Source organism: Lutra lutra, chromosome 1, assembly GCF_902655055.1.
Source record: "Lutra lutra chromosome 1, mLutLut1.2, whole genome shotgun sequence".
Taxonomy (NCBI): domain Eukaryota; kingdom Metazoa; phylum Chordata; class Mammalia; order Carnivora; family Mustelidae; genus Lutra; species Lutra lutra.
Genome location: NC_062278.1, coordinates 59,685,949 through 59,712,619, shown reverse-complemented (window position 1 = coordinate 59,712,619; position 26,671 = coordinate 59,685,949). Strand labels below are relative to the sequence as shown.

Here is a 26,671-nt window from a genome sequence, read left to right as displayed (position 1 = left end):
TTCTAGAGCAGTTTTCTAGATTTGGGAGCTGAAGAATTCTTTGGGTGTTGCTCTGTGTATTGTAGCATATTACAAAGCATCTGAGGCCTCTCCCCACCAGATGCAGCCCAGCTGGTAAGAGGGGATGTTCCCTACCTCCAGCTGGAACAGCCAAAAAAACTTTCCATACATTGGCCAATTTCCCCCGCCTGGGGGTCGGGTGTGCAAAATCTCCCCTCATCCTCAGTAGAGAACCATGGCTGTAATGGGTATCGGGGCTTGAAAATAAGGCACATCAGTCAAAAGTTGTTTTTGTTTCACATGGGTGATACTCACATTGTTAATAAGTAAAGCACTCCAAGACCTAACAGTAAGATTTTTAAAGCACATGTATTCCACTTGAAAGAAGTACAAAGCTCCGCCTTTACAAATCATTCATAGCAGGCCTCCCTGCGAAGGGTTGAGAACTAGCACACAAAGTCATAACCTCATCTGCTCTTTTCATAGGCTCTTCCCCAGTATGCTCCAGAATCAACTCTTGGCTTACAGACTTCAAAACAGCACTTTGAAGAGAAGAAGGAAAACCAGTGGTTTGCTTTGATCAGTTTGGCTTTTTCTTCCCTCTCTTGTGCAAAAGCCAGTAAATAAGATGTTTCTGAAAAGGTTGCTAATGAGTTCTGGCTTTGGTCTAGATTCTTGAAGATAGGGTTTAGCAAACTCTCAGCTCCATTTCCCAAGTATCTTTCCTCCACCACTTCAAACAGAGATACCCCCTACGGTCAGTCCTCAGCCCAAAGAACAGCAGCTACCAGCTGCGTGAGACAGACTGAAGGCTGCAAACTGCAATGATTACTCCTCTTAACCAAACATCTCATTTTCCCACTGGTGAGAAAGGCTGAGATTTGCAAACCTCTGGGTCTCAGAAGGTGAAGGCTACACTAGTCAACTCTCCCTGGCTTTTAAAGGAAACACCCATTTTAAACGTTTTCAGGACTTTTACAGAGTTTCTTAAGTACATACAGCATTTGTACTTCAGAATGTCTGTACATTAAACATGTAAGGTGAAAAAGAAACACTTTTAGAGGACTAAGTGCAGGGTATGAAAAGGGAATCGTGAATAGACACAACTGTTACTTTTCAAAGAACTCAGCTCTTTATTCAAACAAATATTTACACAATTGAGGGCAATGGTACCAGGGATATAGCCATTCTGTTAAAATAGTGGGCAAGTCTAGAGGTTTATTTATCCCAAATCCAGCTACTCTGTTGCTATCCTACCAGGAAGCAAGAATTCAAGTGTACTCAGGGCAAAAGTTTAACCCTCTGAAACTGAACTTCGTTTGGAGCTCTCCCAGCTGAACTCAGATGTCAGAATCTCAGGGACGGATCTCAAACGCCTCAATTAAGCCAAACTAGGATGCTTCAAGTTACACTCCAATACTTTAAAGAAAGTATCTGCAACGTACACATTTCTAGAATGAAGGGAAATGTGGCTGACAAAAAACTTATACTGAAAGGAATCCACATTTGTGCACCTCCTCTCCGAGTTCCACTCCCAGGCGCGTTTGGCAGTGACTAGTCTTGCATTCTAGAACTCTTAGGAGCTACTTCAGAGCTGCACAAGGAAGACTTCTAGGGATCAGGGCAGGGCCAGCCAAGAGTATTTCCAGCCCCCGGCAAGTCTACCAACTTAAAAGGCTGCAGGCAGAGTTCCTTCTTCTACATAAGAAAGGTAGATGCGCAGGCTTTAGAAGCCGGCTGGACTTCAGAAGCTCTCGCAAACAGGACACTTCTACTCTGGAAGGGACAGCCTGTCAGCCTTTTAATTTCCTGGCGGTGGCGGGAGTTAGCCAGGTCCTCGGCGCTTCAATAAGTGATGACTGCTAGTGCTAAGTTACTGAAAGCACCAGCAAACATTTCAGCTGCGCCTCAGCCCTGCCGGACGCGGGCTGAAACGGGGGTTCAGAAAATTCCCCAACGCCTGCAGCCTCTATCTCTTGGGGTACAGAGACCGCCATGTCACAAACTTTGGGGGATCCAAAGCCAAGTCGGAATCTGAGGTTCTGCGCGGTTCAAACTTGTGAGCCGCACTCTTGAAACAGTGGAATCACAGAAGGGCAGCTAGCCAGATATTTGGGGGTAGGGAAAGGGTCGTCTCCGAATCCCGCGCCCCATATCATCCAGCAGCTGACCTTCTCTTTCCTCCGCGCATCGCGACAAAGCAGCTTTCCACCGCAGATCCCAATCCCTCTCTCGTTGGTCGTTCCAGAGTTCTGGGCAAAAGTTGCCTCCGGTCCCCCCAGATCCCGCCTGTTCCTTACAATCGCTTTGTGAGAGTTTCCCCTACCCCGACACTCCCTCCCCATGATGCTCGCCAGTAGGGTCCAGTCACCTCCTGAGGTTGAGGCCCCCCAAAGCTGCTCGGCCAGGTTTCCGCTAACCTCAGCCCGGGCTTTTGTCCCTAGAGCCTGTAAGAGAAGCAAAGCAACTCCGCGTCCCCGGCACCCACTCACCGTCTCATCTTTCCTCGAGCTGCGGCTCTCCACCGGTCCCGTCGCCCTCTCGCCTGGCCCTGGCCCCTGCCCTCCCTCCGGCCCCCTACCCCGGATCTCCGGCCCCGTGACGGGCCCCGACGCAGCTCCAGCCGCAGCCGTCCGGCCACTCCGGACTCGCCGTGCGCAGTCAGCGCGCCCCTCCTGGGCCCGGGCGGCCACTGCCTCCTCTCCGCCCCCAGCCCTTCGCCGCACAACCGGCGGCTACCAACTCGGCGCGGGGGAGGCAGCGCCCCCGGGGAGCCGCCCGGACGCCGAGAGCCGGCGCGCCCCACCCCTCCCGGTCCGCCGCCGCCTCCTTCTCACCTGGCGCGTCGGCACTGCCTGGTCCCCGCGGCCAGAGCGCGAAGGCGCGCTCGGTGCGCCCCGGCACCCTGTGAGGTCCCCCTCCCGCCGCGGTGGTGAGCTCCGCGCTCCTCGGTACTGTGCCCCGGCCCCTGCGCAACGACCGCGCCGGGCACCCAGCGAAATGGGGCAGTAAGTCAGAGAGCCGCCCAGCTCACGGGCGGTTTACAGTTGGGGCTTTTACTGCCGCTGGAGGAGCCCGGCTGTTCGCCCCATCACCCCGTGCCAGTTCGCAAAGCCGCCTTTACAGCAGCGCACTGGAGACGTTCGTGGCAGGCTTTCCTTTTCCTTTTTTTTTTTTCCCGTTCCCTTCGCTTCCTTTCCTTTTCTTTTCTTTTTTTCTTTTCGTTCCTTTCTTCTTCTTCTTTCTTTTTCTTTTCTTTTTTATTTCTTTTTTTTTTTTTTTTTTTTTTTTTTTTTTTTTTTACGGTCTGGAAGAAGGGCGGGAGGGTACACGTCCTCCGGTGATGATTTCCTCACCCGCTGTGGAGTTTCTACTGGGAAACTCCAGGTGGCCACGCCTCACCTGCTCCCGACAGCTCGCCTGGGGGCAGGTACCTGACGCGTCAGAAAAGCAGCTTTGTAAAATCTGTAGGGCACGAACTCAGCTAAGGGCTGAGGATTCGGAACTAACTCATTCTGACTTCCCTTCGGTCATTTCTTTTGAAAGTTTCTCTGTTTTCCAAAGTATTTTTTTTTTTTTTTTCTGAGTTGCTGCAACCAGTGAAAAGAAAGCTGGTGTGAACGTCCTCCAAAGGATGCTTCCGAGGAAGGCAACGAAGCGGACCCAGGGCAGTCCGCAGTGCATCTGGGCACGCGGGAATGTGAGCCTCTGCCAAGTTCTGAGCCCGTCTCTGGGGTTACGAAGATGAAGGCCCTCAGCCTTCAAGGAAGCCGCAGCAGCAGGGAAGAGAGTACCATGAACTGTGGACTTTTTAACATATGCTCAGTATGGCTTTGGGGAAGCTGCTTTAGCTCCCAGTGACATTTTCTTCATCTCCAAGTGTAGTAATAATGATACTGATGTTGGAAGTCGGTTAATAAGCTTTTGGATAATGTAGGCAAGGGATCTGTCACCATAAGTGGTCCTAGTAGTCATTCAACAAATGGCTTATTTCATGGAATTTTCATTCATGCAGGTGAAAGCCTGGTTTCTAATTTCAGGGAGAAGCTCATCTATGAACTGCTTGCTGTTTTATAGGACTTTTTTTTTTTTTTCTTTCCTCTCCTGGCTCTTTGCCGCACAGAAACATACAGGGGTCAATCCAACCGGTAAGTGCTCCAGCAGATCTCTCTTCTCTCACATCATCAATTTTCTCCCTTTACTGGCTCATCTCCTTCAACATAAAATCATGTTATGTGCCCCATCTTAAAAACAAAAAACTCCCTCTTGAATCCACTTCCCCCACCAGCCACTTGTCTTTTTTTTCAGCTCAGCTATAGCAAAATGCCTTTAAAAAAGTGTTGAGAAAAGCTGTCTCCAGGTTCTGTCCTCTCATTACTCCAGTCAGGCTTTTGCTTTGCCCATGTCACCAGTACTCTTCTTATGGAGATCAAACTCCTGAGTCAAAAGGTCTCTCAGTCTTTACCCCACTTGAGCTATCAGCAGTAAGGAACAGCTGATCATGTTCTCCTCCTGGAAATGAGTTTGACGTCCACAACATCTTATTTTCACGGTTTTGTTCCTAACCTTTGCTCCTTGTCAGTCTCCCTTGCTGGTCCCTTCTCTTCTCCCAGCCTCTGAGCAGTGGAGTGAGTGCCTGGGGTTCAGACTTTGGTTCCCTTGTCTATCCACACTCACTCCCTTGGTGAGTTCATCCTGTTTTGTGGCACTAATTACCACCTGTTTGGTAATGACTCCCAAATCTTACCTCCGGCTAGGCCATCTCCCCTGAACTTCAGGCTTCAGGCAAGGCCCACTTGGATGCCTACGGGGCTCCTCCCACTTAACATTCCCAAACTTGAAATCCTGAAATTTCTCCCTCCATCTCCAACCACCCTGTCCCAACTGAAGTCTGACTCATATCAGGCCTAAAACCTTGGTGTTATCCTTGACCTTTCTATTTCTCTTGCATTTCAAATCCAATCCATCAGGAAATCCTTTTACAATCCTACTTACACAATGAGTCCAAAATTCAACTACTTACCACCTTCACTCTTACCACCGTCCAGGTCCAATCTACCATCATGTTTTCACTTTGATTACCCTCGCCCTGTTTCTACTTTTGCTCCCCTATGGGCTCTCCTCAACACAGCGGCCAGAGCAATTCCTTTAAACATTATGGCAACTCGTATCACCCCTATCCTCGAAACCCTCAGTGACAACAAAAGCCAGAGTTCCTAGAATGACCCAGAAGGACAACACATGATCTGCCCTTCTCTGACTTCAGCTCCACTTGTCCCACCTCACTCACTTAGCTCCTGCCACCAGGGCCTCCTTAGTATTCCTGGACTGGATTCCTAGACAGGTGTACTTCCATCTCAGGGCCTTTATGCTGGCCTCTCTGCCTGGATTTGTCCCCTCCCCCAGCCACCGTGCTCCCTCACTCCCTCACTTCCTTCAAGACCCTGCTCAAATGCCACCACGTGCCTCAGGCCTACCCTGACTACTCTAATTAAAATTAAACATGTGTTCTTCATACCAGTAAGCTTTCTTTATTCTTTTATTGACAGAGTTTTTACCTTTTATAATATTATAAAATGTACTTTTAGAATTATATTTATTGTCTGACTCTCCTCACTAGAGTGTAAATTCTGTGCAGGCAGGGATTTCTGTCTGTTCTCTCCGTGACACATCCCCAGTGCCCCTGAATGATGCCTGGCTTGTAGTATGAATGATGGCTTTGACCCAGAGCACTATGGTTGCAAACATTTTCTTGCCCAGAATGATGCCACTCAACCAGACAGACATTTTTAGAGACAAGTTGTTCTCCCCCAAAGGGTCTGAAGAGTATGTCTACCAACACAGCACACCTAGAATGACAGTATTTAACAACATGTGTGTCTGAGAAAAAATAGCTAATGTTCATTCAGAGCAACAATTGCTGTATATACTAAGTGCTCGCCCAAATATATTACAGTGTTAGTTTATTCCTCTAACAACCCTGTCAGGTAAGTGCTATTATTACTAACAACCCTCTGAGGTAAGTACTATTATTACTCCCATTTTATGACTGAAAAAAATGAGGCACAGAGGAGTTAATGGTCACTCAGTTAGTAAGTTTGGGTGGAATCAGAATTTTCACAGAGGCAGGATGGTGTTAGGGTCTGTACTCTTAAATACTCCTCTCTATCTCTTGTTTGGGTAGGAGTGATATGTCAGAGGAAGTTTCTGGATAAAGATTAATTCATAATCACTGGGCAAAAAAAAAAGTGATCCTCATTGGCCTCTTCTCACTGCCTTGTTTTATTTGTTGACATTTTCGTCTCTTTTAGTTCAGCCAAGCTCCTTAAAGGCAAGAGGGATCATTGTATTCATATTTGTGTGAACCATTCTCCAAGACTCAATACTGCTCGATACTTGATACTCACGTGGAAGGGGCTCAAGGACGATTCGTTCAATGTGACTTTTTATAAAGTGACTAAAGCCACCAACGCTTCTCACTCCTGCTGCATTGGTGTGGTTTTCAGTAGCTGGCATAATGCCACAAGGGCCTGGAGACGAAGAGGTCCCCGTGAAACCACAAAGCTTAAACTACATGTTAAATGCAGACCTCAGGCATCTTCAAATGTGGAGAAGGAACTCAAAATGTAACAATTGTTATTATGTAATAAGTATTATTATCAGAATTTCTTTTTAGTTATGATGATATTTAAAGAGAAAAAAGGGGGCGCCTGGATGGCTCAGTGGGTTAGAGCCTCTGCCTTTGGCTCAGGTCATGATCCCAGAGTTCCCCTCTGCTCAGCGGGGAGCCTGCTTCCTCCTCTTTCTCTCTCTGCCTGCTTCTCTGCCTACTTGTGATCTCTCTGTCTGTCAAATAAATAAATAGAATCTTTAAAAAATAAATAAAGAGGAAAAAAAAGAGCTCTTTCCTTTCACTTTTTCCATTTCCTAGGTTCTTTACAACAAAGTCCCCTCTTTAATCCCAGGCCAGAGCCACACCTCACTCTCTCTCTCTGCCATTTCCTATTTTGTCCACTAGGATACTGGGTTGTAAACTACCCCCTTCTCTAGGATCTGTAGTGGTTACCATACCCGATCTTACTTTGCTATATCCTCCCCTCACATAGGGAAAGGAGAAATGTTGCACAAAGTTATATTATAAGTTACTTATGGATCATTCCATTTGGACTTAATTTTGCTATGGTACCCTCTCATTAACAAAGACCAGTTGGACTTGATTAACTCGTGTCCTGAATCTGCACATCTCTTCATCTCTCTGTAGTGATAGCTTAACACATGTTTGTAGCTATTAACTTGGGCCATCCTCAAGCCCAGTCCAATTATTTGTACTGATGTTCTCTTTAATAACATGCCTATATAAAGAACCAAGACGTTTTTATTTGCAGAGGGCAGTGGAAAGATCACTGATTTGGGAGTCAGACAGACCTGGGTTTAAACCCTGACTCAGCCCTGTTGGAATGTGTTATTTACTTTTATTGAGAAACAAATTTCTTTCCTGAAAAAATGAGACTAATAACACCCAACCCATATTTTAACCCACAGAGCCACCCAGGTGCCCCTCACCCAACCCATATATTAATGAATGAATGTGATAAGGGCACCATGCTTTTGACAGGAGACAGCTAGCACACAGGGAGCATTTGAAAGTGTAGGGCTTTTTTCCTTTTTAAAAAATAAAAGTGCTTTATATTTAAGGTATATAACATGATTATTTGATGGTCATACAGATAGTGAAAGGATTATTACAGGCAAACTAACAAACACATCTTCTCACATAGCTACCTTATTTGTGAGGGGGTAAGAACACCAGAAATCTACCCTTTTATCAACTGTCCAGTATTCAATACAATATTATTAACTATAGTCAGCCTGCTACACCTTCGATCTCCAGACTTATTTATACTTTAACTTTAACTCCATACTCTTTGACCAACATCTCCCCATGTTCCCCAGCTCCCTGTCTCTGGTTATCTCCTTTCTGCTCTCTGCTTCTCTGTAATCAACTCTTTGTAGATTCCACATATAAGTGAGATAATGCAGGTTTTTTTCTTTCTGTGTCTGGTGTATTCCACTCAGCATAAAGTCCTGACCAAAAGAGAAATTTCCAACCCAATTTACCTTCTCTTGTGGAACTGTTGTCAATGACATCAAGCCTTTCTTTTGTACTATCCTATGTAAGTCAAGTTCCCCACCATAAACTCATTTTAGAATTTAGTACTAGGATACATTTTCTCTCTCTTAAAAAGTCGATGTTCTTTCATTTCTTAGAAAAGGTATTTCATCTATTTTCACAGTAGATTTGCATTCGTCGTTAAGGAGAACTATGTAAACCCATGTTTTCCTTTGTATCCTGGTTGCCAGGAAGCTCAAAGTCATTAAATGATTGTATCATGGAAATAAAGATTTTATTTCCTACTACTTTTTTTTTTTACATCTTTGATGTATTTTTATTCCAATAACCTTACTCGATATTTGGACTTTACTCTATGTTCTCAAATATGTTTTTAAATATATGAAGTATACACAACACATTGGCTCTTCAAATTAATGCCATAAAATTAACCAAAGCTAAGGTGGGAATTTATCCCTGTGTATGGCTTTATGTTCAAACTATTAAGATTGCTTCTCTGATTATGAGAGTAATCTAAATACACGTGCCATCTGATTAATTTCTGCATCAGATGTTCTCTTTCAGCCCTGTCCCCAACCTTGTCTGTGAGTTTGTACTGGAATCAGGCAAGAAAAGGATGATGGGGATGTGTGTGTACATGTGTGTGTGTGTGTGTATGTGTGAGAGAGAGAGAGAGAGAGAGAGAGACTTTAGATTAACCTATCCCAGCAGTGTTTATCAGGCCCATTTTTCTAATCACTCAAAGAGCCTGAATTGGTCGACTTTTCCTGCATGGCAACCTTGAGTTTTCTTTGTAGCTTATCTGCCCATCACAGAGAACAGCAGTACCCCCATGAACGCCGCTCCTGCGTAATGCAGGGAGCTTAGCCTATCTGCCTCTCCCCTTTGTGTTCCCTTTCATCTGACTCTCACCATGTCACCAGTTATCTCATTCCTTGACTTCAAATTCCCTCATGACATGCTAGGCTACGGTATGCTATGTAATATGATAGGACAGGATATAGCATAATTCTCTGGAGCCTGTTGGATAGGGATAAGGGCTCAGGTTGATGTGTTGGATCTAGACATACCTCGCTGCTCTAGAGACTTCTGCCAACTCAGAGCAGCAGCTGGGATTCAGCACATGAGGAATGTTAAACACGAAGGCAAATTTACTAAGCATCTACTGTGTTCCACATGATATGCCTGGATGAGTGGAAGATAGAGCTAAAATAAATCATTTATTATGTGGCTCTAGATAAGGAGTTTACTGCCAAGCAGGGAACTGTAACATGGTAACATACAATAAAACATACTGTAAAAAAGTGATACAAGTGTGTTCAGGGAAGGGTTTCTCTCTGCCCAGTGAGTCTATCAAGGAAGACACGCATGTGATCTTTCTATGGAGAAAGGTCCCTTCTAGACAGAAGAGAGAGCGTTAACAAAGAAGCCCATGCAGACTAGAGAAGCAGGGCATCCCACACGGATGGAAGCATGAGAGACGACACGGGGGAGTTGGGGCCAGCTATGGGGGGAGGGGAAGAATAGGGCTTAAAATTTTAGATTTCATGTCTAATACCATTTTAATTAGGTCATTTCCTTGCTCTAAACTTGCACTGGCTCCTCCTCGCTGGACAAATACAGGAAGAGCTGGCGGCTGTGTAGGAAGTGGATGCTGATTATATGGGGCTGGGATGAAAGAGAAAGATGAGCTCCAGCCACATAGTTTGAAGACTCCAGTAAAGCCATATGATTCTCTTTCCTCACATGTTAAGCAAAGCTGTCAATCCAAGTCAAGGCTGCGCAGTCTCATATTCACTAAAGGCCCAGTCAAGATACCGAATGGCTCTGTCCACTCCTGACTGCCATTCTTTTCCTCGTGTTAGGATGATTCCATAGTTACAGATCATAAGAGGCTCACAGAAATAAGCATGGAACAGGTACCTTTGGGCTGTTTGGCCAAGTGTTGGACTGGAAATTCAATGATTTAATATTCCAGGGAACCAGTTGTGTCACCGGAGGCTTGGGGCTACTCACTTGATCTTTTTTGTAATGTTTCACATTATGGGGATAATTGCACTGTTTCTCTCAGGGGGGGTTGTTAAGAGAACTAACGAAAACATTTGTGTTTAGAACTCAACGCTGGCCAGAGATTTTGTGTCAGTACTCAGGAAGTTGTATGTGGTTGTTTGAGGCATTTAGTTCTGAGATGCAGATAGCCATGTTTATGACTAATACAGTTCTTCTAGAGTCATTTGAATTTCTGGCTTTTGCCAAGAACCAAGTTTATATGAATTACAGTTATGCCTAAGAAGATGGTATTCCTCTGCTCTTTCTCAAACAGGAACCAAAAGAAACTCTATTTAAAAGGTCTTTCTCTGATTGTTCAAGAGGTTGATTCCTGATCCTGGTCTTGTATTTATAAGATCAACATAAGAATCTCCAGAACTTGAACATGAGTCGATGAATATATTGTGTCTCTAGTAAGTTTATTATAGTTCATTTTATAAAAGTCTTATCAACCCAGTACAGTACAAGAGAAAACTTACATACATTGAAATGAATTTGCCAGTCAAGAAGGCAAAGGTAGATACTTTCAAAGGGGACATTTCTCTCCCCCTATCCCAAGCCTGCTGGCAGAACAGTAGCTCTTCCTCTGTTTCCTCTACAAAAAAAGCCTGGATAAAGTTTGAGGATCCCCAACAGCAGGAATGATGGTGGGGGGAAATCACCTAAGTGCTCCCCATTCCTCTTGTCTATTAACACTGATAGGCAATGTCATCAAGACAAACCCTGATGTGATTTATTGTTTTCCTATTACACACGCTAGTTTTCTCCCCCATCCCATCTGGCTCGTGAAGTTCATCAAAGTGACTATCCAGGTGGAAAATGCCTTACACAGTCAATTTTGAAGGATCCATATGGATGGAAAGCAACATAACCCCTAATTAAGAACTCATTGATAATTAGATCTCTAAAGAAAGTTTTAGCTCTAATGAGCTATTAGCATTTCAGGTTAAATTCTCTAGGACTCCATAAATAGTTGAATGCTTTGATTCTATTGGAAATACCAACCTCTCTTTTTCTATTCCAGCTGTCACAGTCCTTAGTACGAGAAAGAAGAGGGTTGAGGGGTACACAGGAAGGAAGGTGGTGATCACATACTGTACACCTTTACAGGGAGTCCCTTGGGCACAGCAGACCCGGTGTCCCCAAATCATCATTTTCTTATTCCACGTACATCCCTCAACCCTCCTCCTTTTTATAGCCCATAATTAAATGAAAAGTCACCCCTTACATTCAGTCATCCAATCCCCCCAGTCTGGAAAATGTCTTCAGTCTTATTTCCCCAACCCCTGTTACTAATCCATTGCCAAACCATATCATCTTTACCTCTTAAATGTCTGTCAGTAGATCTCTTTTCTCCATTCCCTTTGCCTTCATTGATCGCCTGGTATTCTTAACTTCACTCCTAGAGAAGGAGCCCAGGAGCAAGCCCAGGTGTAGAGAAGATATGATTTCATTGGACCTGAAGCTAGAGAGACAGTGGTGTGTGGTTGGCAAGGCTCACCCACGGCAGTGGAAGATGGGAAGAGTCTAAAGGAAGAGCTAAGATCCACAGTTCAGAAAGAGAGAAAGTATCAAATCCAAGACCCTGTGAATTTGGGCAGGAGAAGGGATGAGGTTATGGGGCTATTGCTGAAGGATTACTCAGTATTTGAAGTTTGCACTTAGGACAGGAACATGATGGCCCAGTGGGACAGGTGTAGGCAGACATTGGAATCGTAAGCTTCCAAATCAAGCCTCCAGTCTCAAGAGCACTCAACTAAAATTCATAATTATTTCATTTGTCCTTTTTCCCCCCTAGGTCCCCACTAGAATCCTAAGCTTTGAAATCAGGGACTCCTCCACGTGTGTCACCATTTCACGACCCGGGCTTCCCCTAGTATTTCAGACATGGTAGACACATAATGTACTTACTGAAAACAGCATGAACTGGCATTGAATGCTGAAAATCTAATCTCATCACCTCAGTGCTTAAGAATTCCTCAGTGACTCCATCAAGACATTAGGCTAAAATAAATCCAGAACCCTCAGCTTCGCATTAAGCAACTAAACAGAAAACAAACCATTTGGTTAGGTCAGGTTATTTTCCTAGTGGGTAGCTTACCATTTCCTACCCCCCTGCCTGCAGGGAGGGCTGCTTTCAATCTCAGTACACTATTTGTGGCTTTTTGCATGCGTCATACTCATTCTTTCTTAATAAGCAGCAATAGTTCAGGAAACACACTTTCCAGAAAGCTTTTCTTAACTTTATCCCTGGCCTTGGTCAAGTAAGAAGGCAGTGATGGTTAATTTTGTGCCAGCTTTGCTACGGCCAGGTTATTTGGTCAAACACCAGTCTAGATGTTGCTATGAAGATTTTTTTTTTTTTTTTGGCTATGATTAACATTTAAATCAGTAGACTTTGAGTAAAGCAATTGTCCTCTATAATGTGATTAGGTCTCATACAATCATAGAGAATTTAAGAGCAAAGATTGAGGTTTCCCAAGGAAGAAGAAATTCTCCTCAAGCCTATAGCACAGAAACGCTGCCTGGATTTCCAGCCTGTGACCAGCCCTACAGACCTCAGACCTGCTAAGCTTCACAACAGTAGGTGACAATTCTGTGAAATCAATCCATCAATCTCTCCCCACCCCACCCATATATATGTATATATGTGTATATATACAGAGAGAGATTGTGTTTCTTTGGAGAACCTAGACTGATACAGAAACTTTCTATTTTACCTCCTATGTCTAGAACTTTGCAGAATGAGTCAATGAAAAATTAAATCTAACATGAAATCACCCTCCCTTCACAGAAGAGCACTTGGCAGTGCAGACATAATCAGCTCATGGTAGGGAAACACTAGTGAGGTTAACTGACACCTGGTCTCCAGCATATCCCTCGGTAGCCCCTTCCCTGTCCCTGCCCATGACTTGATCATCTGAGGCAGAATCAAAAATAATGAGGAAAACAGACATTTTGTGAGTCCCTTCATTCTGTTTTGAATGTGGGGGACTACATTACAAAGATTTCAACGGCCACTACCAGCCCTGTGATTGGGAATGGCTGCATGGGACCTCTGCCCTCCTGGAAGGAGGCAGCAAAATCCGCTGCTCCTCTAAGAGAGCCTAAAAGACGGGACACCTTTCTCTGTGCATCCCGTCTCAGCCTTTTCTGTGTGGGCTTTAATTTTTGAATGACCGAGGAGTCACTGAAAAAGACCTATCCACACCAGCTGCTTTGGCCCGCTTGTCATTCTAACCTCTGGTCTAAACAGACCTCAACATGTCTTCAGTGAGGTAAGTAAGCACAGGGCTGAAGCTCTAGGCAAGGATTGCCAGCCACCAGAGATTTTTCTCTTGCTTGCTGGACTCTTGAATTTATGCTGGAAAATGCCAGATCATTCCCAGTAGGTATGACGGAGAGTAGGTACTGGTGAATATTTATCGACAATCTCCACCAATGACATGCACACTGAGAGTTCTTACCGGTAGCCACTTTGTCAGCTCCCTCCTGCTCGGGCTCCTCTCTCTGGGTATTGCCTTCCTCCATCAGGAACTTCTGCTGAATCTCAGAAGAGAAACTGGGATCGATGCCAGCCTGTACTCAGTGAGAAAAGAAAAGTACCATGACTGGGAAGCCAAGGCGACCTCTGAAAACTGAAGGTCAGCAGAGCTAACATATGGGGAACATGAGTGGCTGTTGAATTTGAAAAACAGACATCCTGGATCATCTTCTAATCCCACTGCAAGCTACCCTTTAGAATGGCAGATTTAAACCCCATCACCAGCAACAGCACACTTTGGCACTGGGGGGATGAGGGAGGGCGCCTGGGTGGCTCAGTTGGTCAGTTGATTAGGTGTCTGCCTTCAGCTCAGGTCATGATCTCAGGGTCCTGGGACAGAGCCCCCATCAGGTTCCCTGTTCAGCAGGAAGTCTGTTTCTCCTCCTCCCTCTGCCCCTCCCCCTGCTTATGCGAGCTCTCTCTCTCTCTCTCTCTCACTCTCAGTCTCTCTCAAATAAATAAATAAAATCCTTAAGAAACACACACACACACACACACACACACACACCTTTGGGTAGAATTGTTACAGATTTAAAAAAACAGATGCCAGCAAACAAGTATGGCCAATATTTAGACAGAACAGTCAGTTTCTCAACATAGTTGTCCCAGCTTGGGTTTTATTGTTTCTTATTTTCTATTTTTCATCCCATGCTTTGCCAACCATCCTGTTAGGTACTTAGTCTTTATTATTTCTTTTAACTTTTACAAAATCTCATATTATAGAGAAGGGAACCAATGTCTTTGTTCTTAAGAGCTCCCCAAGGAGCTCTTGACTTTAAGTCATGTCTTTCTCAACTCTGATGAGTCCAATTTTCTCTGCAGACTCAGAGGTGCCCCGGGAGGTGATGTGGTCCCACCATCATGTAAGGGATCCAATTTATTGTGCACCTACTTTGCCAAATATTTCTCATCTAATTTTCACAGTGGCTCTAAGACTAAGTATTATCATTCCCATTTCACAGATGAGAGACCTAAGGCTTAGGACAAATAAAAGAGTTATTAAAAGTCAGTAATGCATGTTACCTTGTAAGGAAACAGCCCTCAGCTACCATTAAGATGCTGAAAGAGTATCAGGTTTTATTTAAATTATTCTTGGTATGTTAAGGAGGATGGATTTTAAGAACTAGAGGCAGAAAGACCAGTTAGAGGTCTATGCAATATTTCTAGGAAGAGACATTAAGAAACTAAAGTAGGGTATTTGTTTAAGATAACAAGGTTCAGACTGTGATATACATATAGATCTAGAAACAGGCATAGGCATAGAGATAGATATAGATATATTATCAGCACAAGATAACTCAAGATGATTTATTGGTACTGGAAGAAAGGTATGGGGAGAGTATGGTGTGATTTTGGTAGCTGATAGATGGCGATGATGCCATTATCTAAGAATGGAAATACTGGAAGTGGAGCAGATGTAGAGTGAGGAAGGGAATTCAATTTTGGATGTGCTGATTTGTCAGTATGTCAGTATGATTTGTCAATATGTCAGTAAAGCATCCAGGCAAAGTGCAGGGTAGAGATCATGGCTAGAGGTGGAAATTTGGAGGGTCAGATCATGAGAAGCTTTGCTTCTTCTCAAAATAGTCAAGTTAAGTTGGCTCATATGTTGAGAGAAGATAAAGAGGGAAATGGTAAAGATCTAGAAGGGAGGGAGATGAAGTGATGAGCAAGGTTGTGGGAGAAAGAGTGAGGACTGTGTCAAGAACCCAGCTGGAGGATTGGCCTTGACTAGAAGAAGTGCTCCTCCTTTCAACAGAGTTCATAGAGGAAAGGTGATGAGGACAATGCCTACATAGATCAATGACCATGGCCAGAAGCATTAAAAGTTGAGCATTTTTACATGATGAGGGCCTCATGATTATCAGGGAAGTACAAGACCAAGTCTCCCATGGAGAGTCCATCAGCTTGAACATTTTCATGGGAGATAAATGCTGAAACATAGTCTTCCAAAGTTATATTAAAAAGAAGCTTGGGGGCATCTGGGTGGCTCAGTGGGTTGGGACCTCTACCTTCAGCTCGGGTCATGATCCTGGGGTCCTGGGATCTAGCCCCGCATCGGGCTCTCTGCTCCGCAGGGAGCCTGCTTCCTCCTCTCTCTCTGCCTGCCTCTCTGCCTAGTTGTGATCTCTCTCTGTCAAATAAATAAAATATTTAAAAAAAAAAAGAAGCTTGAAAAACTTTGTGCCACAAATAATGCCATCAAGAAAGGGAAAAGACAACCCACAGAATGGTAGAGAATATTTGCAAATCATACATCTGATAAGGAACATGTAATCTGGAATGTCAAAGGATTCTTAAAAATCAAAATGGTCACAGGATCTGAATTTCTCCAGAAAAGATATACAAATAGCCACTAAGCAGATGAAAAGATGCTGAACATCATTAATCATTAGGGAAAAACATGTCAATACCACAATGGGATACCACTTTCCACCCATGGGGGTAGCTTTAATGAAAAGACAGATAACAACAAGTGTTGGACAGGATACATGCAAGGAGCTTCTGGAAAAACAAAATGCCACTTTGGAAAACAATGTGGCAGTTCCTCAAATGATTAAACATGGAGCTGCCATAAATTCCAACAATTCTACTTATAAGTGTATACCCAAAAGAAATGAAAACATATATTCACACATGACTTGCATACCAATGTCTGTATCACTATTATTCATAAGAGACAAAAAGCAGAAACAACCCATATGTCCTCCAATAGGTAAATGGATAAATGAAATGTGGTAGATCTGTATAACGGGATATTACTTGGTAGTAAAAAGGAAAGGATGCTCCAACACAGACAAACCTTGGAAATATTATGCTGAGTGAAAAAATCCAGTCACAAAAGACCACATCTTATATAAGATTCTATTTGTATAGAATGTCCAGAACAGGCAAGTCTATAAAGACAGAAAGTAGACTGGTGGTTGCCTGGAGCTGGCTCTGGGGAAAAGGTGGGGGAGGGATAGGAAGTGACTGATAATGGGTATAATGTTTCTTTTTGGGGTTAATGGAAATGTTTTAAAATTAGATTGTGGAACCTTCTATGAACACATTTAAAAAACCATTGAAGTCTATACTTTAAATGGATGAATTGTATGGTATAGGAATTAAATCTCAGTAATTTGTTTACAAAAAAAAAAAGAAGCTCTGGGTCTTAGGAAAGGACTATGGACAGAAGCAGGAGCTAAGGAACACCTCTGAAGACCAGATAATGATAATAATAGCCATTACGTTTGAGGATTCACAAGCCAAGCATCGTGCTAAGGGTTTCACTTACATTATCTCTTTTAATCTTTGCCACAAACACACATATATATTAGATACTTTTCCCTTATTTTGCAGACAATACAATTAAAGTTCAGAAAAATGTAAGGAACTTGTTCAAGGTTAATAGCAAGAAAGAAACAGAGACAAAATATATAGACCTAGAGGGATGCGTGGGTGGCTCAGTGGGTTAAGCCTCTGCCTTCAGCTCAGGTCATGATCTCAGGGTCCTGGAATCGAGTCCCATATCAGTCTCTCTGCTCAGCAAGGAGCCAGCTTCTCCCTCTCTCTCTCTGCCTGCCTCTCTGCCTACTTGTGATCTCTGTCTGTCACATAAAAAAAAATTATTAAAAAAATAAAAGGTCTTAATATATCTATATCTATTTCTATATCTGTATCTATATCTTTATCTATATCTATATCTATCTATATTTATATGTATCTAGGTCTGTGTCAGTCTGGAGCCTCTTTTTAAAATCCCTGTTCTATGCTGTTTCCCACAAGACTTGCCATTCCACTCAGCTTCAACTTTCTAGGTTCAGCACAAATGACTTTAGGCCAACCTCTTCTCCCCTGGTGCTCCCACAGCACCTTGTGGGAGCACTCCATTAATCTGAGAGTAGTAGACAGCGTTTTCATTTCTGCCATCCACACCAAGCGTTGTAAAATAAATGTGTCAGTAAGGAAGAGTTGTAGAATAAACACATCCATAAATTAGGTCTGTCCTAACCTCGTTCGCACTCAGGAGTCTTAGGAGCTGGACCGCTACGTTGGACCGAGAGGTTTCCTGAGGTGTGGAACGCTGAGAGATAAAGGAGCCAACAGAGAATGTGTCTCTCCATTCCCCTCTACTCTGAGAGGTTGTGAGTGAGAAGAAAAGAACAGAAGCTAATCTCAACTGTTAGAGAGGGAAACAGTGCTCCTTCCTACTTGCCTTTCAAGATGCTTCTCTCAGGTTTTGAGATCTTGATGCTACCTCTCAACTTTCCTCACCGATTTTACTGCTGATATAGCTAAAGTAGTTCTTGGCATGGGGTAAGGGCTGAAGAAATTGTATCTTGTTTTTCCACTCCTTTCACTGTCCTCCCTCCTATCCCCACTTGGCACTCCTCAAGTCTTAACTATTCACATACAGAGCTCTAGTGTAGAATAGGGTAACTGGAAAAGCAGACAAAACATACTCATCTAGTTCAATCTCTTCTGTGCTCGGCAATCACAGCAAAATGCTGGGAACCATTGAAACGGGGACCCTGAGTGTCTCCTGAGGAAACTATGGTATTTCTTCACATATATTCCAGCACTGCTTTCTTTATAATGTGAGAAGCAGCAGGAGAAAAATACTTATGATAAAATATCTCAATGCTTATGTGGGCTGCCACTGCGCCAGACATCGTGCTGAAGTTTTCACAGACATCATGTAGTCCTCACCTAATTTATTGGGGGTGGGTTTGTCATCTGATACATGAGAGAATAGAAGGTAGAAGAGAAGGATGAACTTTTCCAAGGTCACAAAGTCAGTCAGCGGAGGGAATCAGCAAACTTCAAAAGGTCTATGGGACTCCGAAGAAGGGTCTCTCCATCTCTCCATTGCCTCCACCTCCCACAACCTTTCTTCTAAAAAATACATATTTTATTTCTTTATTTAACAGAGAGAGAGAGAGAGAGAAAGAGAGAGTAAGTGAGAGAGCACAAGTAAGGAAGCAGTGGAAAGAGAAGGAAAAGCAGGCTTCCCACTGAGCAGGGAGCCCAATGTGGGGCTCAATCCCAAGACCCCAGGATCATGACCTGAGCTGAAGGCAGATGCTTAACTGACTGAGACACCCAGGTGTCCCTTCAATAACCTTTCTGTTGTCACCAAGCTCCCTCTCATGGAGACTGCTCTGCTAAGAACAGTGGAGGAACATGACTCTAATATGTAAATACTTTTGCAAGCAATTATCCAATGTCAATGCAAAAAATATGGATTAAGTATTTGAAAACAATATCCAACACCACATTAAGAAAATATACTATGACCAAGTGAGGTTTATTTCATGAATGCAAGGATGATTTAGTATTAGGAAATCTAGTAATATAAACAGCAAATCAGTAGATGTAAGAGGAATAAGTATGTGATCATCCCCTGTATATATATAAAAAAAAAGCTTTTGACAAAACTTCCTGATAAAAACACTCAAGAAGGGGCACCTGGGTGGCTCAGTGGGTTAAAGCCGCTGCCTTCGGCTCAGGTCATGATCCCAGGGTCCTGGGATCGAGCCCCACATCGGGCTCTCTGCTCAGCGGGGAGCCTGCTTCCCTTCCTTTCTCTCTGCCTGCCTCTCTGCCTACTTGTGATCTGTCTGTCAAATAAATAAATAAAATCTTTAAAAAAAAAAACACTCAAGAAAATAAGTTTCGAAGCATATTTCCTAAACAGAATACCTCAGTCCTAAAATCATCATTGTACATAATGAGGAAATACTAGAGACACTTCCACTGAGATTAGGAAAGAGTCAAGAATACTTACTATGTCTACTGATCTTACTATCTCTACCACTACTGCTGAACATTGTTCTAGAGGTCTTAGCCAGTACAATTTAAAAGGGAAGAACAATAGGAGGTACAGGAATGGGAAAAGGAGTGAAACTATTTTCAGATGATATGATAGTTTACTCAGAGAACCTGAGAAAATCAGAGAACCTGGGACAATCAACAATAAACTAACACAAACAACAAAATAAATGTTAATTCATTAGTGCCAATTTTAGTTTTGCTAGTTTTAGAATAACTTCAAGCTTCAGAAAAGCTGCAAGAACACAAAGGGTATTTTTGCTGATTTTTCCTGGAACCATTTGTATTAAGTTTTGAACATGGTGCCCATCACATAACCCATCAAACAAGGACATTCGTTAGAGACTCATGATATCAGGATCAAAATCAAGAAATTATCATTGACACCAGCATTGAATTTACAAACTCCTTTCAAGTTTAATTGCTTGTCCCAACAGTATTCTTTGTCGGAGCTAAACTAGGACCATGTGTTGCATTTAGTGGTTTTATCTTTTTAGGTTTTTTTCTCCCCCAGTCTGGAAAATTGTAGTGTAGGCTGCCTTTCATAGACTAATTCACCCTCACTCCCATCCCCTCAGTGCCAGGGGTGTTGGAAAAGGCCAGAACTGACCACAACCAAAACCCATCCTGCCGGACATATAAAATGAACAGTTGCTTTAGTGTGTAGAGAGAAGCGTGGAAGTGATCCATGCTTTTATCTTCTTTTATTTTTCCCATAAAAGTTTTAAAGCAGGCTGTAAAAGTAGATATAGAGTAAGCCATTCACTCTTTGCTGAATTCTTCCTTGATGCAATGTTCACAGGAAAAAATTGTGTTCTTTCCAAAATGGTTCTAGGACAATCTCTCTTAGGTTAGATTTAATAATACATCTCTTAGGTTGTGTATTCTCAGGTCTGATTGGTTTCCAGGTAAATCTCAGGTAAGGAGACTGTTCTTAGATTAAATTTGAAATAGACCCACAGAGAATACAGTTGTTCCTACTGTGTTAGATATGAGTTCTAGGCAAGTTAAAAAAACAAAACAAAATATTTGAATCTGACTTCGTTTCAAAGTTCTGTTGGCAATTCTTGGAAATCTGTTAGATCACCACTAATCCCATGGAATGATAATTCAAATTTCTTTACATGTAGAGCATACAGCTACGTTTCCATAATTATATTTTTCTGACATCAAATCATTAGCTTTCATTAATTATCTAAAGGCTTTTGAAAGCATAACAGGTACATAGGTAACCATAAAGCTGTGTTTGTTTGAAGAATCTTTGTCCTCGTTAATTTACCCAGATATGTTATTGGATATTCCTTATTTTTTGGGTCCAGACAATTGCTTGAGCCAGTGTCAATGATCATGGGGAAAGCTCCCAGGTTTTTATAGCAAATTCTAGATTTCCTTGAGTGCCTGGGATCCATACTTTTCAAAGCCACCTCAGTGAAAGTATTTTTGAATGTTGATATTCTATTATCTCATCTACTTGGTGGCAGAATAACACCTCCTAACACCCACTATTTTTTTTTTTTTGCTACCTTTTTTTGTGGGAGCCATTTTTTCTCAGAACAGGTTGGAAGGAAAGGGAGGGATTATGGATTATGGGAAGGGCAAAATTCCTCTTCCTAGTTGCCTGTAGACAAGGCCACCCCATGGAACTTTAAAAAATACAGATTTCCTTAATACCAGCCCAGACTTTCTAATCAGAATCTGTAGAGGTGGATCCAGTAAAATTTATTCTTTTAAAAATTTTTAAAAAGATTTTTAAATTTATTTTAGCGAGAGAGTGCATGCTCATAAGTGGGAAGGATAGAGGGAGAGAGAGAGAAAGTTTTAAGCAGACTCTGCACTGAAACTTAAGCCCAGTGCAGGGCTCCATCTCACGACTCTGAGATCAAGATCTGAGCCAAAACCAAGAGTTGGATGTTTAATTTATTGTGCCATCCAGATGCCCCAATAATATGTACTTTTTTTCTTAGGAAATTTCTCAAGAGATTCTTCCTTGACTAGCGTTGAGAAGTTGTGTTATACACATAGCGCTAGCAGAATGATCCCTTAAAAAACTTATAAGAGGCTGGAAAACAATGCTCTTTGATAGCCTCTTCTTAGCAAGCCATGGCTCATGGTAGCAGATGCATTAAAGGAAACATCTATTTAAGTTTGTTTAATCCAGCATTTCTCAAAATTGAGTATAGAACATATCTTTTTTTTTTTTTTTTTGATACAACACATCATTCTGCCTCCCCCAAAAGCACAAACTTTGTGAAATGTTGTTATGGAAAATACAACTCACCGTTCACCCCTTTTCATTAACAAAATCAGCAGCTCTGATGTGTGGCAACTTGGCAATGCATGTAACTGTAACTGCGTCTCACCTAAGAGAGATTGTCCTGGAACCACTTTGGAAAGGAGACAATTTTTTCCTCTGAACATTTATCAAGACTGTTATATAAGGGTTTCTAAGGCCTTTATCCTGAGTATTATTCTCTGGCTCTTCCTGTGCTCATTCCTAAACATCAGATGTTAAAAAAATAACAATAGTTATTAAAATTAGTATGCCCTGATGGGCACCTGGGTGGCTCAGTCTGTGAAACATCTGCCTTGTGCTCAGGTCATGATCCTGGTGTCCTGGGATTGAGTCCCGAGTTGGTGGGGGGGGGGGGGTCCCTGCTCAGCAGGGAGTCTGCTTCTCTCTCTCTCTCTCCCTCTGCCCTTCCCCACCACTCATTCTCTCTCTCAAATAAAAAATTAAATTTTTTTAAAAATTAGTATGCATTAATTGCTTCATATGTGCTAAGCTCTGTCCCAAGTACTTTGCAGGCATTATATCATTTAATCCATAACCCTATGGTGTAAGTTTTATTATTGTAACAATGTCATAACAGGACACCGAGGTACAGAGAGATTAAGTAGCTAAATCTAAGAAAATACACAGTTAGTTAAGTAGTGAAGCCTGTATTACAGATGTTAAATCCAGGTGTTCAGACTCTGAACCTACAGAATCAAGCACACGTTATTTTGCTTGCCCATGAGTCATTGGTCTTCCGCTACCTCTTCCTTCTCGACAGCCTCATCCTGCCAAAGCTTCACCTTGTCCGTGGCTTTCTGAGCCCTTCCTCCAACTCTTTTCTCTTCTCTGGACCACAGACCCTCTTCACCAACTGCTTGCCAGACATCTCAGTGGGGAGCAATCACTGGAACCTCAAACTCAACATATTTCTAATAGAATCTCATCTTTCCCCCTCCAAACTTACCCCCCCGCTTTGGGTTCCCTCTTTCTCGTCATTGACATATTACTTCCTATGACATATCTGAGCACCTATTACGTGTTTGTTACCGTGCCCTTTTGGGAATATGTATAAAAGTGGGTTCCTACTCCTGGTTTCTATAACCCCATAACTTCAGTGAACACATGCTTCCTCATGCCCCTCCTCCTCTTTCTTTGTTATGTTCTTCCGGATTAATCTGCAGCAGCTATTTTATTCTCTAAATTGTTCTCAAGCTATATTTGCTTGAAAGGGAATTTGATTGTCCTGAATTACTTTCCTATGACAGGTCACTGGCACATCTCTAGGTGGTGTGGCAGATTGTGTTCTACGGATGGTCACATAAACACACATACAATGTGACATTCTTGTGGCGTGGCACTGACAGTCCTTCCTCAGGAGATGGGGCTCCACAACTTCTTCTCTTGGATATGGGGGAGCTGCAGTGGAAGTGATATGATGTGCTTTCAGTGGCTGAATCCTAACAGGCAAAACAACTCCTGCCTGGCCCTTTGGGGTGCTTGTGCATTGAACCAAAGGAAGGGGAAAGATTACATAGAGTTGAGATGTGAAGGTGTTCCAGACTACTGTCCTCACTGAGGACCCTGCTGACAGCCAGCATTGACTCTCAGACCGGGGAGTGGACAAGATTTCATATAATTCCCCATCCTGGCCTCCAAGCCACCACAGCCAATGCTGAGTGCTGAGCAGGGCAGAAACAAGGACTCTCCTCTGAGCTTTACCTAAATTGCAGATGTGTGAGCCACGTACATGTTGTCATTGTTTTAAGTCATTGAGTTTTGGGGTGGCTTATTAGATAGCAACAGACACCTGGAATAGGTGTCCATGTTTGCTTAAACCTGCTATTGCCAGAAGGAAGGTCACATAGCACAAAGCACATTTGCGGTGCCATGATTAAAGGTCAACCATGTGCCATTATTTTTAAAATTTCAATCCTCTCTAGCATCTAATAGAGTGTTTTACATTACATATTACACAAATGTTTATTGAATTGAACTGAAGTATGTTGTAGTAGTAAGAACATACATCTTCTTGTCAGAGAGACTAAGTTTCAAAGCACAGTTCTAGATGCTACCATTCTAATTTTTAAATAGGAGAAATAAGGGTAAAATGAGAAAGATTGAAGCTTGGCTGTGGAGGATCTTGCATGGATGATTAAGATTCATTTTTTAGGTAATGGAGACCTATGGAAGGTTCTAGAGATGTGATAGGCATAAGGCAATTTTTGAGAAGATTAATATGACTGTCATGTGTGGAATGAGAGGCCAGGTAAACAAAGACCTGTTAGGAAACTCAAGTCAGTGTCCAAGCAAGTTAGGATCTATCCAGTACCTAAAAAATGTAACCAGGAGATTCAGGTCAGGATTAAATGGCAGAATGATATTACAAAAATGTTTCTATAGATTTTTGAGTTGGAGCCAAAAAGAAGAAGATTAGTATAAGGGAGAAGAGAAGTCAAAAGCTGATCTAAAACCTGGGCAAGAATTTATTAAAAGTTATTCACACAGGATACCCTATGTGTGCTACAGCCTTCTCACTTCTGAAAATCTGCCTTATAAAGACAAGAGGGCAAAAGTACTCACAGCCATTTGTCCAGCGATATTTACTGCAGTCTCGTTTGTGACAGCATAATGGTAAAAAATCAAAATAACCATAAATGAGGTCATGGGTAAGTGTGGTATGTCTATACAATGGAATAATATGAGCATTAAGTAACTCGAAATAAACTGACCTGAATAAGTTCTAAGTGAAAACAGCATGTTATAAACATACATGGGTGTGTGTGTGTGTGTGTGTGTGTGTAATGTCATCTGATTTTTGTTAAAAGCAGAAGAAAAGCCCAAATGTCAGAAAAGAAAAACTCTAAAATTAATGCTATAATGCTGTTTTCATTTGGAAACTGGGAATTTTGGAAAGGTGTGGGGTCGAAGTGGTCTTTAAAATAAATTCTCTGAAAAACTTGTGTAATTTTACCTTTTGGAGTTCTTTCGTTTTTTTTTTTTCTTTAATAAAAGCATAACAAGCTCTTTTAAGTTCACAAATTTAATACCATTACAAGCAAATGGCGCCCTTGACAGAAACAGTAAAGTCTGAAAGGATGGGGCACAGATGATGACTCAGTGTACGTTACTGTGTATTAGGTATAAAGCGTTCAATCGTGCTTTTGGGGTGGTGACTGTTGGCAGCATGGATGGTGTGTCAGGGCAGGCCTTCTAGATTCTGGTTCTGGAAGGGCCAGTCAGGAGATTTGGCCCATCTGGATAGAGTGTACAGCTGAGATGGCAGGGTCAGAGAAAAGTACCACAGATCTTTTCTACTTCTACTGTCCCAGGGTTGGAGGGAATAACTCTTGTTGACCCAGCCCGTTCACCCTAAAGAAAAACTCTTGTCATCTATGTGATTCTGTAGTAATTAATTCTGGGCGAATATTCCAACCTACCATGAATGTTGGTAGATAAGGCAACATCCCATTGGTGAAACTTGTCTTCATGAATGTATCTATCACCATCTTGAACTTATTTACATTTATAACCTGGGCTGTATCTAGAGCTACATTTGTGTCTATATTTATATTTTTATTCAGAGCATCTATGAGATCTACAGATCTGTCTAAAACATGGACAAATAGTGATGTTCTGCCTGCATAGTCTCATATGAAATAATTGGCATTTATTCGAATTTGTCTTGAGCAATACCGGGTATTGGGACATATTAAATACAGGGTAAACATACTATAAAAATGGATTTCACACACGGAATTATAGGGGTATGTTATAGAGCCAAGGTTCTATCATAGGATTACTGATATCTTCTCCGGACAAATTTAAATTGATGACTCTAAGAAAATTTTTGAAAACGGGCTCCTTCTATCTTATTGACCCTAGAAAAGCACTTATCACAGCTTCTAGGAAGATCTCATTTCCCTGCATGGCTTCAAAATGCTTTGGGCAGAAGAGATACTGTGTATTTTACTAAGTGAATATTATCTCCAAAGCCCACTAATGAATTTTTTTTTTAATACATGAAAAGCTTCTTTTAAAGTCTGTTCAATATTTAATACACATTGCCTTGGATAAGTATTAAATAATACATTTGAAAACTTTAAAATGCATATGCAAAGTTATCTACATAAGTCTCCACAATATTTGTAATCCTACTGTCATCAGTTTCCTTTTATGTGTCCTGTCCCTGATAGATTCTGAACAGACACAAGGACAATAAAAACCATGTAATGATGCCTTCCTTTTCTTTTCCTTTTTCTTTACAAAGCAAGCAGAAAGTCATGGGAGTGTTTTAATCGCCTAAAATCTCACAGCCCTTCATGCTGACAATGACATTCTCAGACCCTGGGATGTGTTGACTCTGTTTGCTATTTTCTTTATTCATGATATTTAGAAATAAGTGATTTATACACACCCAAGGAGTGTGTGTACGTATATATAATATATACATATATTTTAAATCACTGTTATGAATTTATATGCTATCTCATAAGTTAATAGAAAAAAATACAGCATTTCAAGTAAAGAGTTGCCAGTTTCTTTCTTTCCCAAACAGAAATGCCAGACCTGGTTTCCCTAGTTGTCCTCAGGCAGTGTACACTGCCAAGCTATTCCAGAGCAAAAATCATGACTTCCTGCTCCTGCTGTTGATCTAGTAGATGTACAGGAATGAGAGGAAGAAGAAAGGCTGCTTTTCAGAAATCAGGACCAGTGCTGAGGATATGGAGGCTTTATGTGCCTCCATATTCTAGTAGCTTTCTGTACATTGTTTAGCATTCTGGGGGGAAGAAAATTACAAATTTCTCCATGATCGCTTGGCTCCATAATGGTTTTTTAAAAGTTGAAGTTGGGAAGAGCC

The 26,671-nt window shown here is 42.2% G+C and overlaps 1 protein-coding gene across 24 annotated transcripts in view; it reads right to left on the bottom strand.

Annotated features, from left to right (window-relative positions):
• PHLDB2 (pleckstrin homology like domain family B member 2) overlaps nucleotides 1-26,671 on the bottom strand; it is a 219,602-nt gene that overhangs the window by 102,606 nt on the left and 90,325 nt on the right. For 22 of the 24 annotated variants that reach the window (XM_047724468.1, XM_047724331.1, XM_047724355.1 and 19 more), the window contains exon 2: nucleotides 13,648-13,759. In XM_047724468.1, coding sequence (XP_047580424.1) covers nucleotides 13,648-13,711 — 64 coding nt within the window. In that variant the 5' untranslated portion in view covers nucleotides 13,712-13,759. Of the gene's footprint in view, nucleotides 1-2,492; nucleotides 2,657-2,837; nucleotides 3,552-13,647; nucleotides 13,760-26,671 lie in introns of those variants that run through there. The other 2 variants (XM_047724346.1, XM_047724337.1) reach the window with 2 other exon arrangements.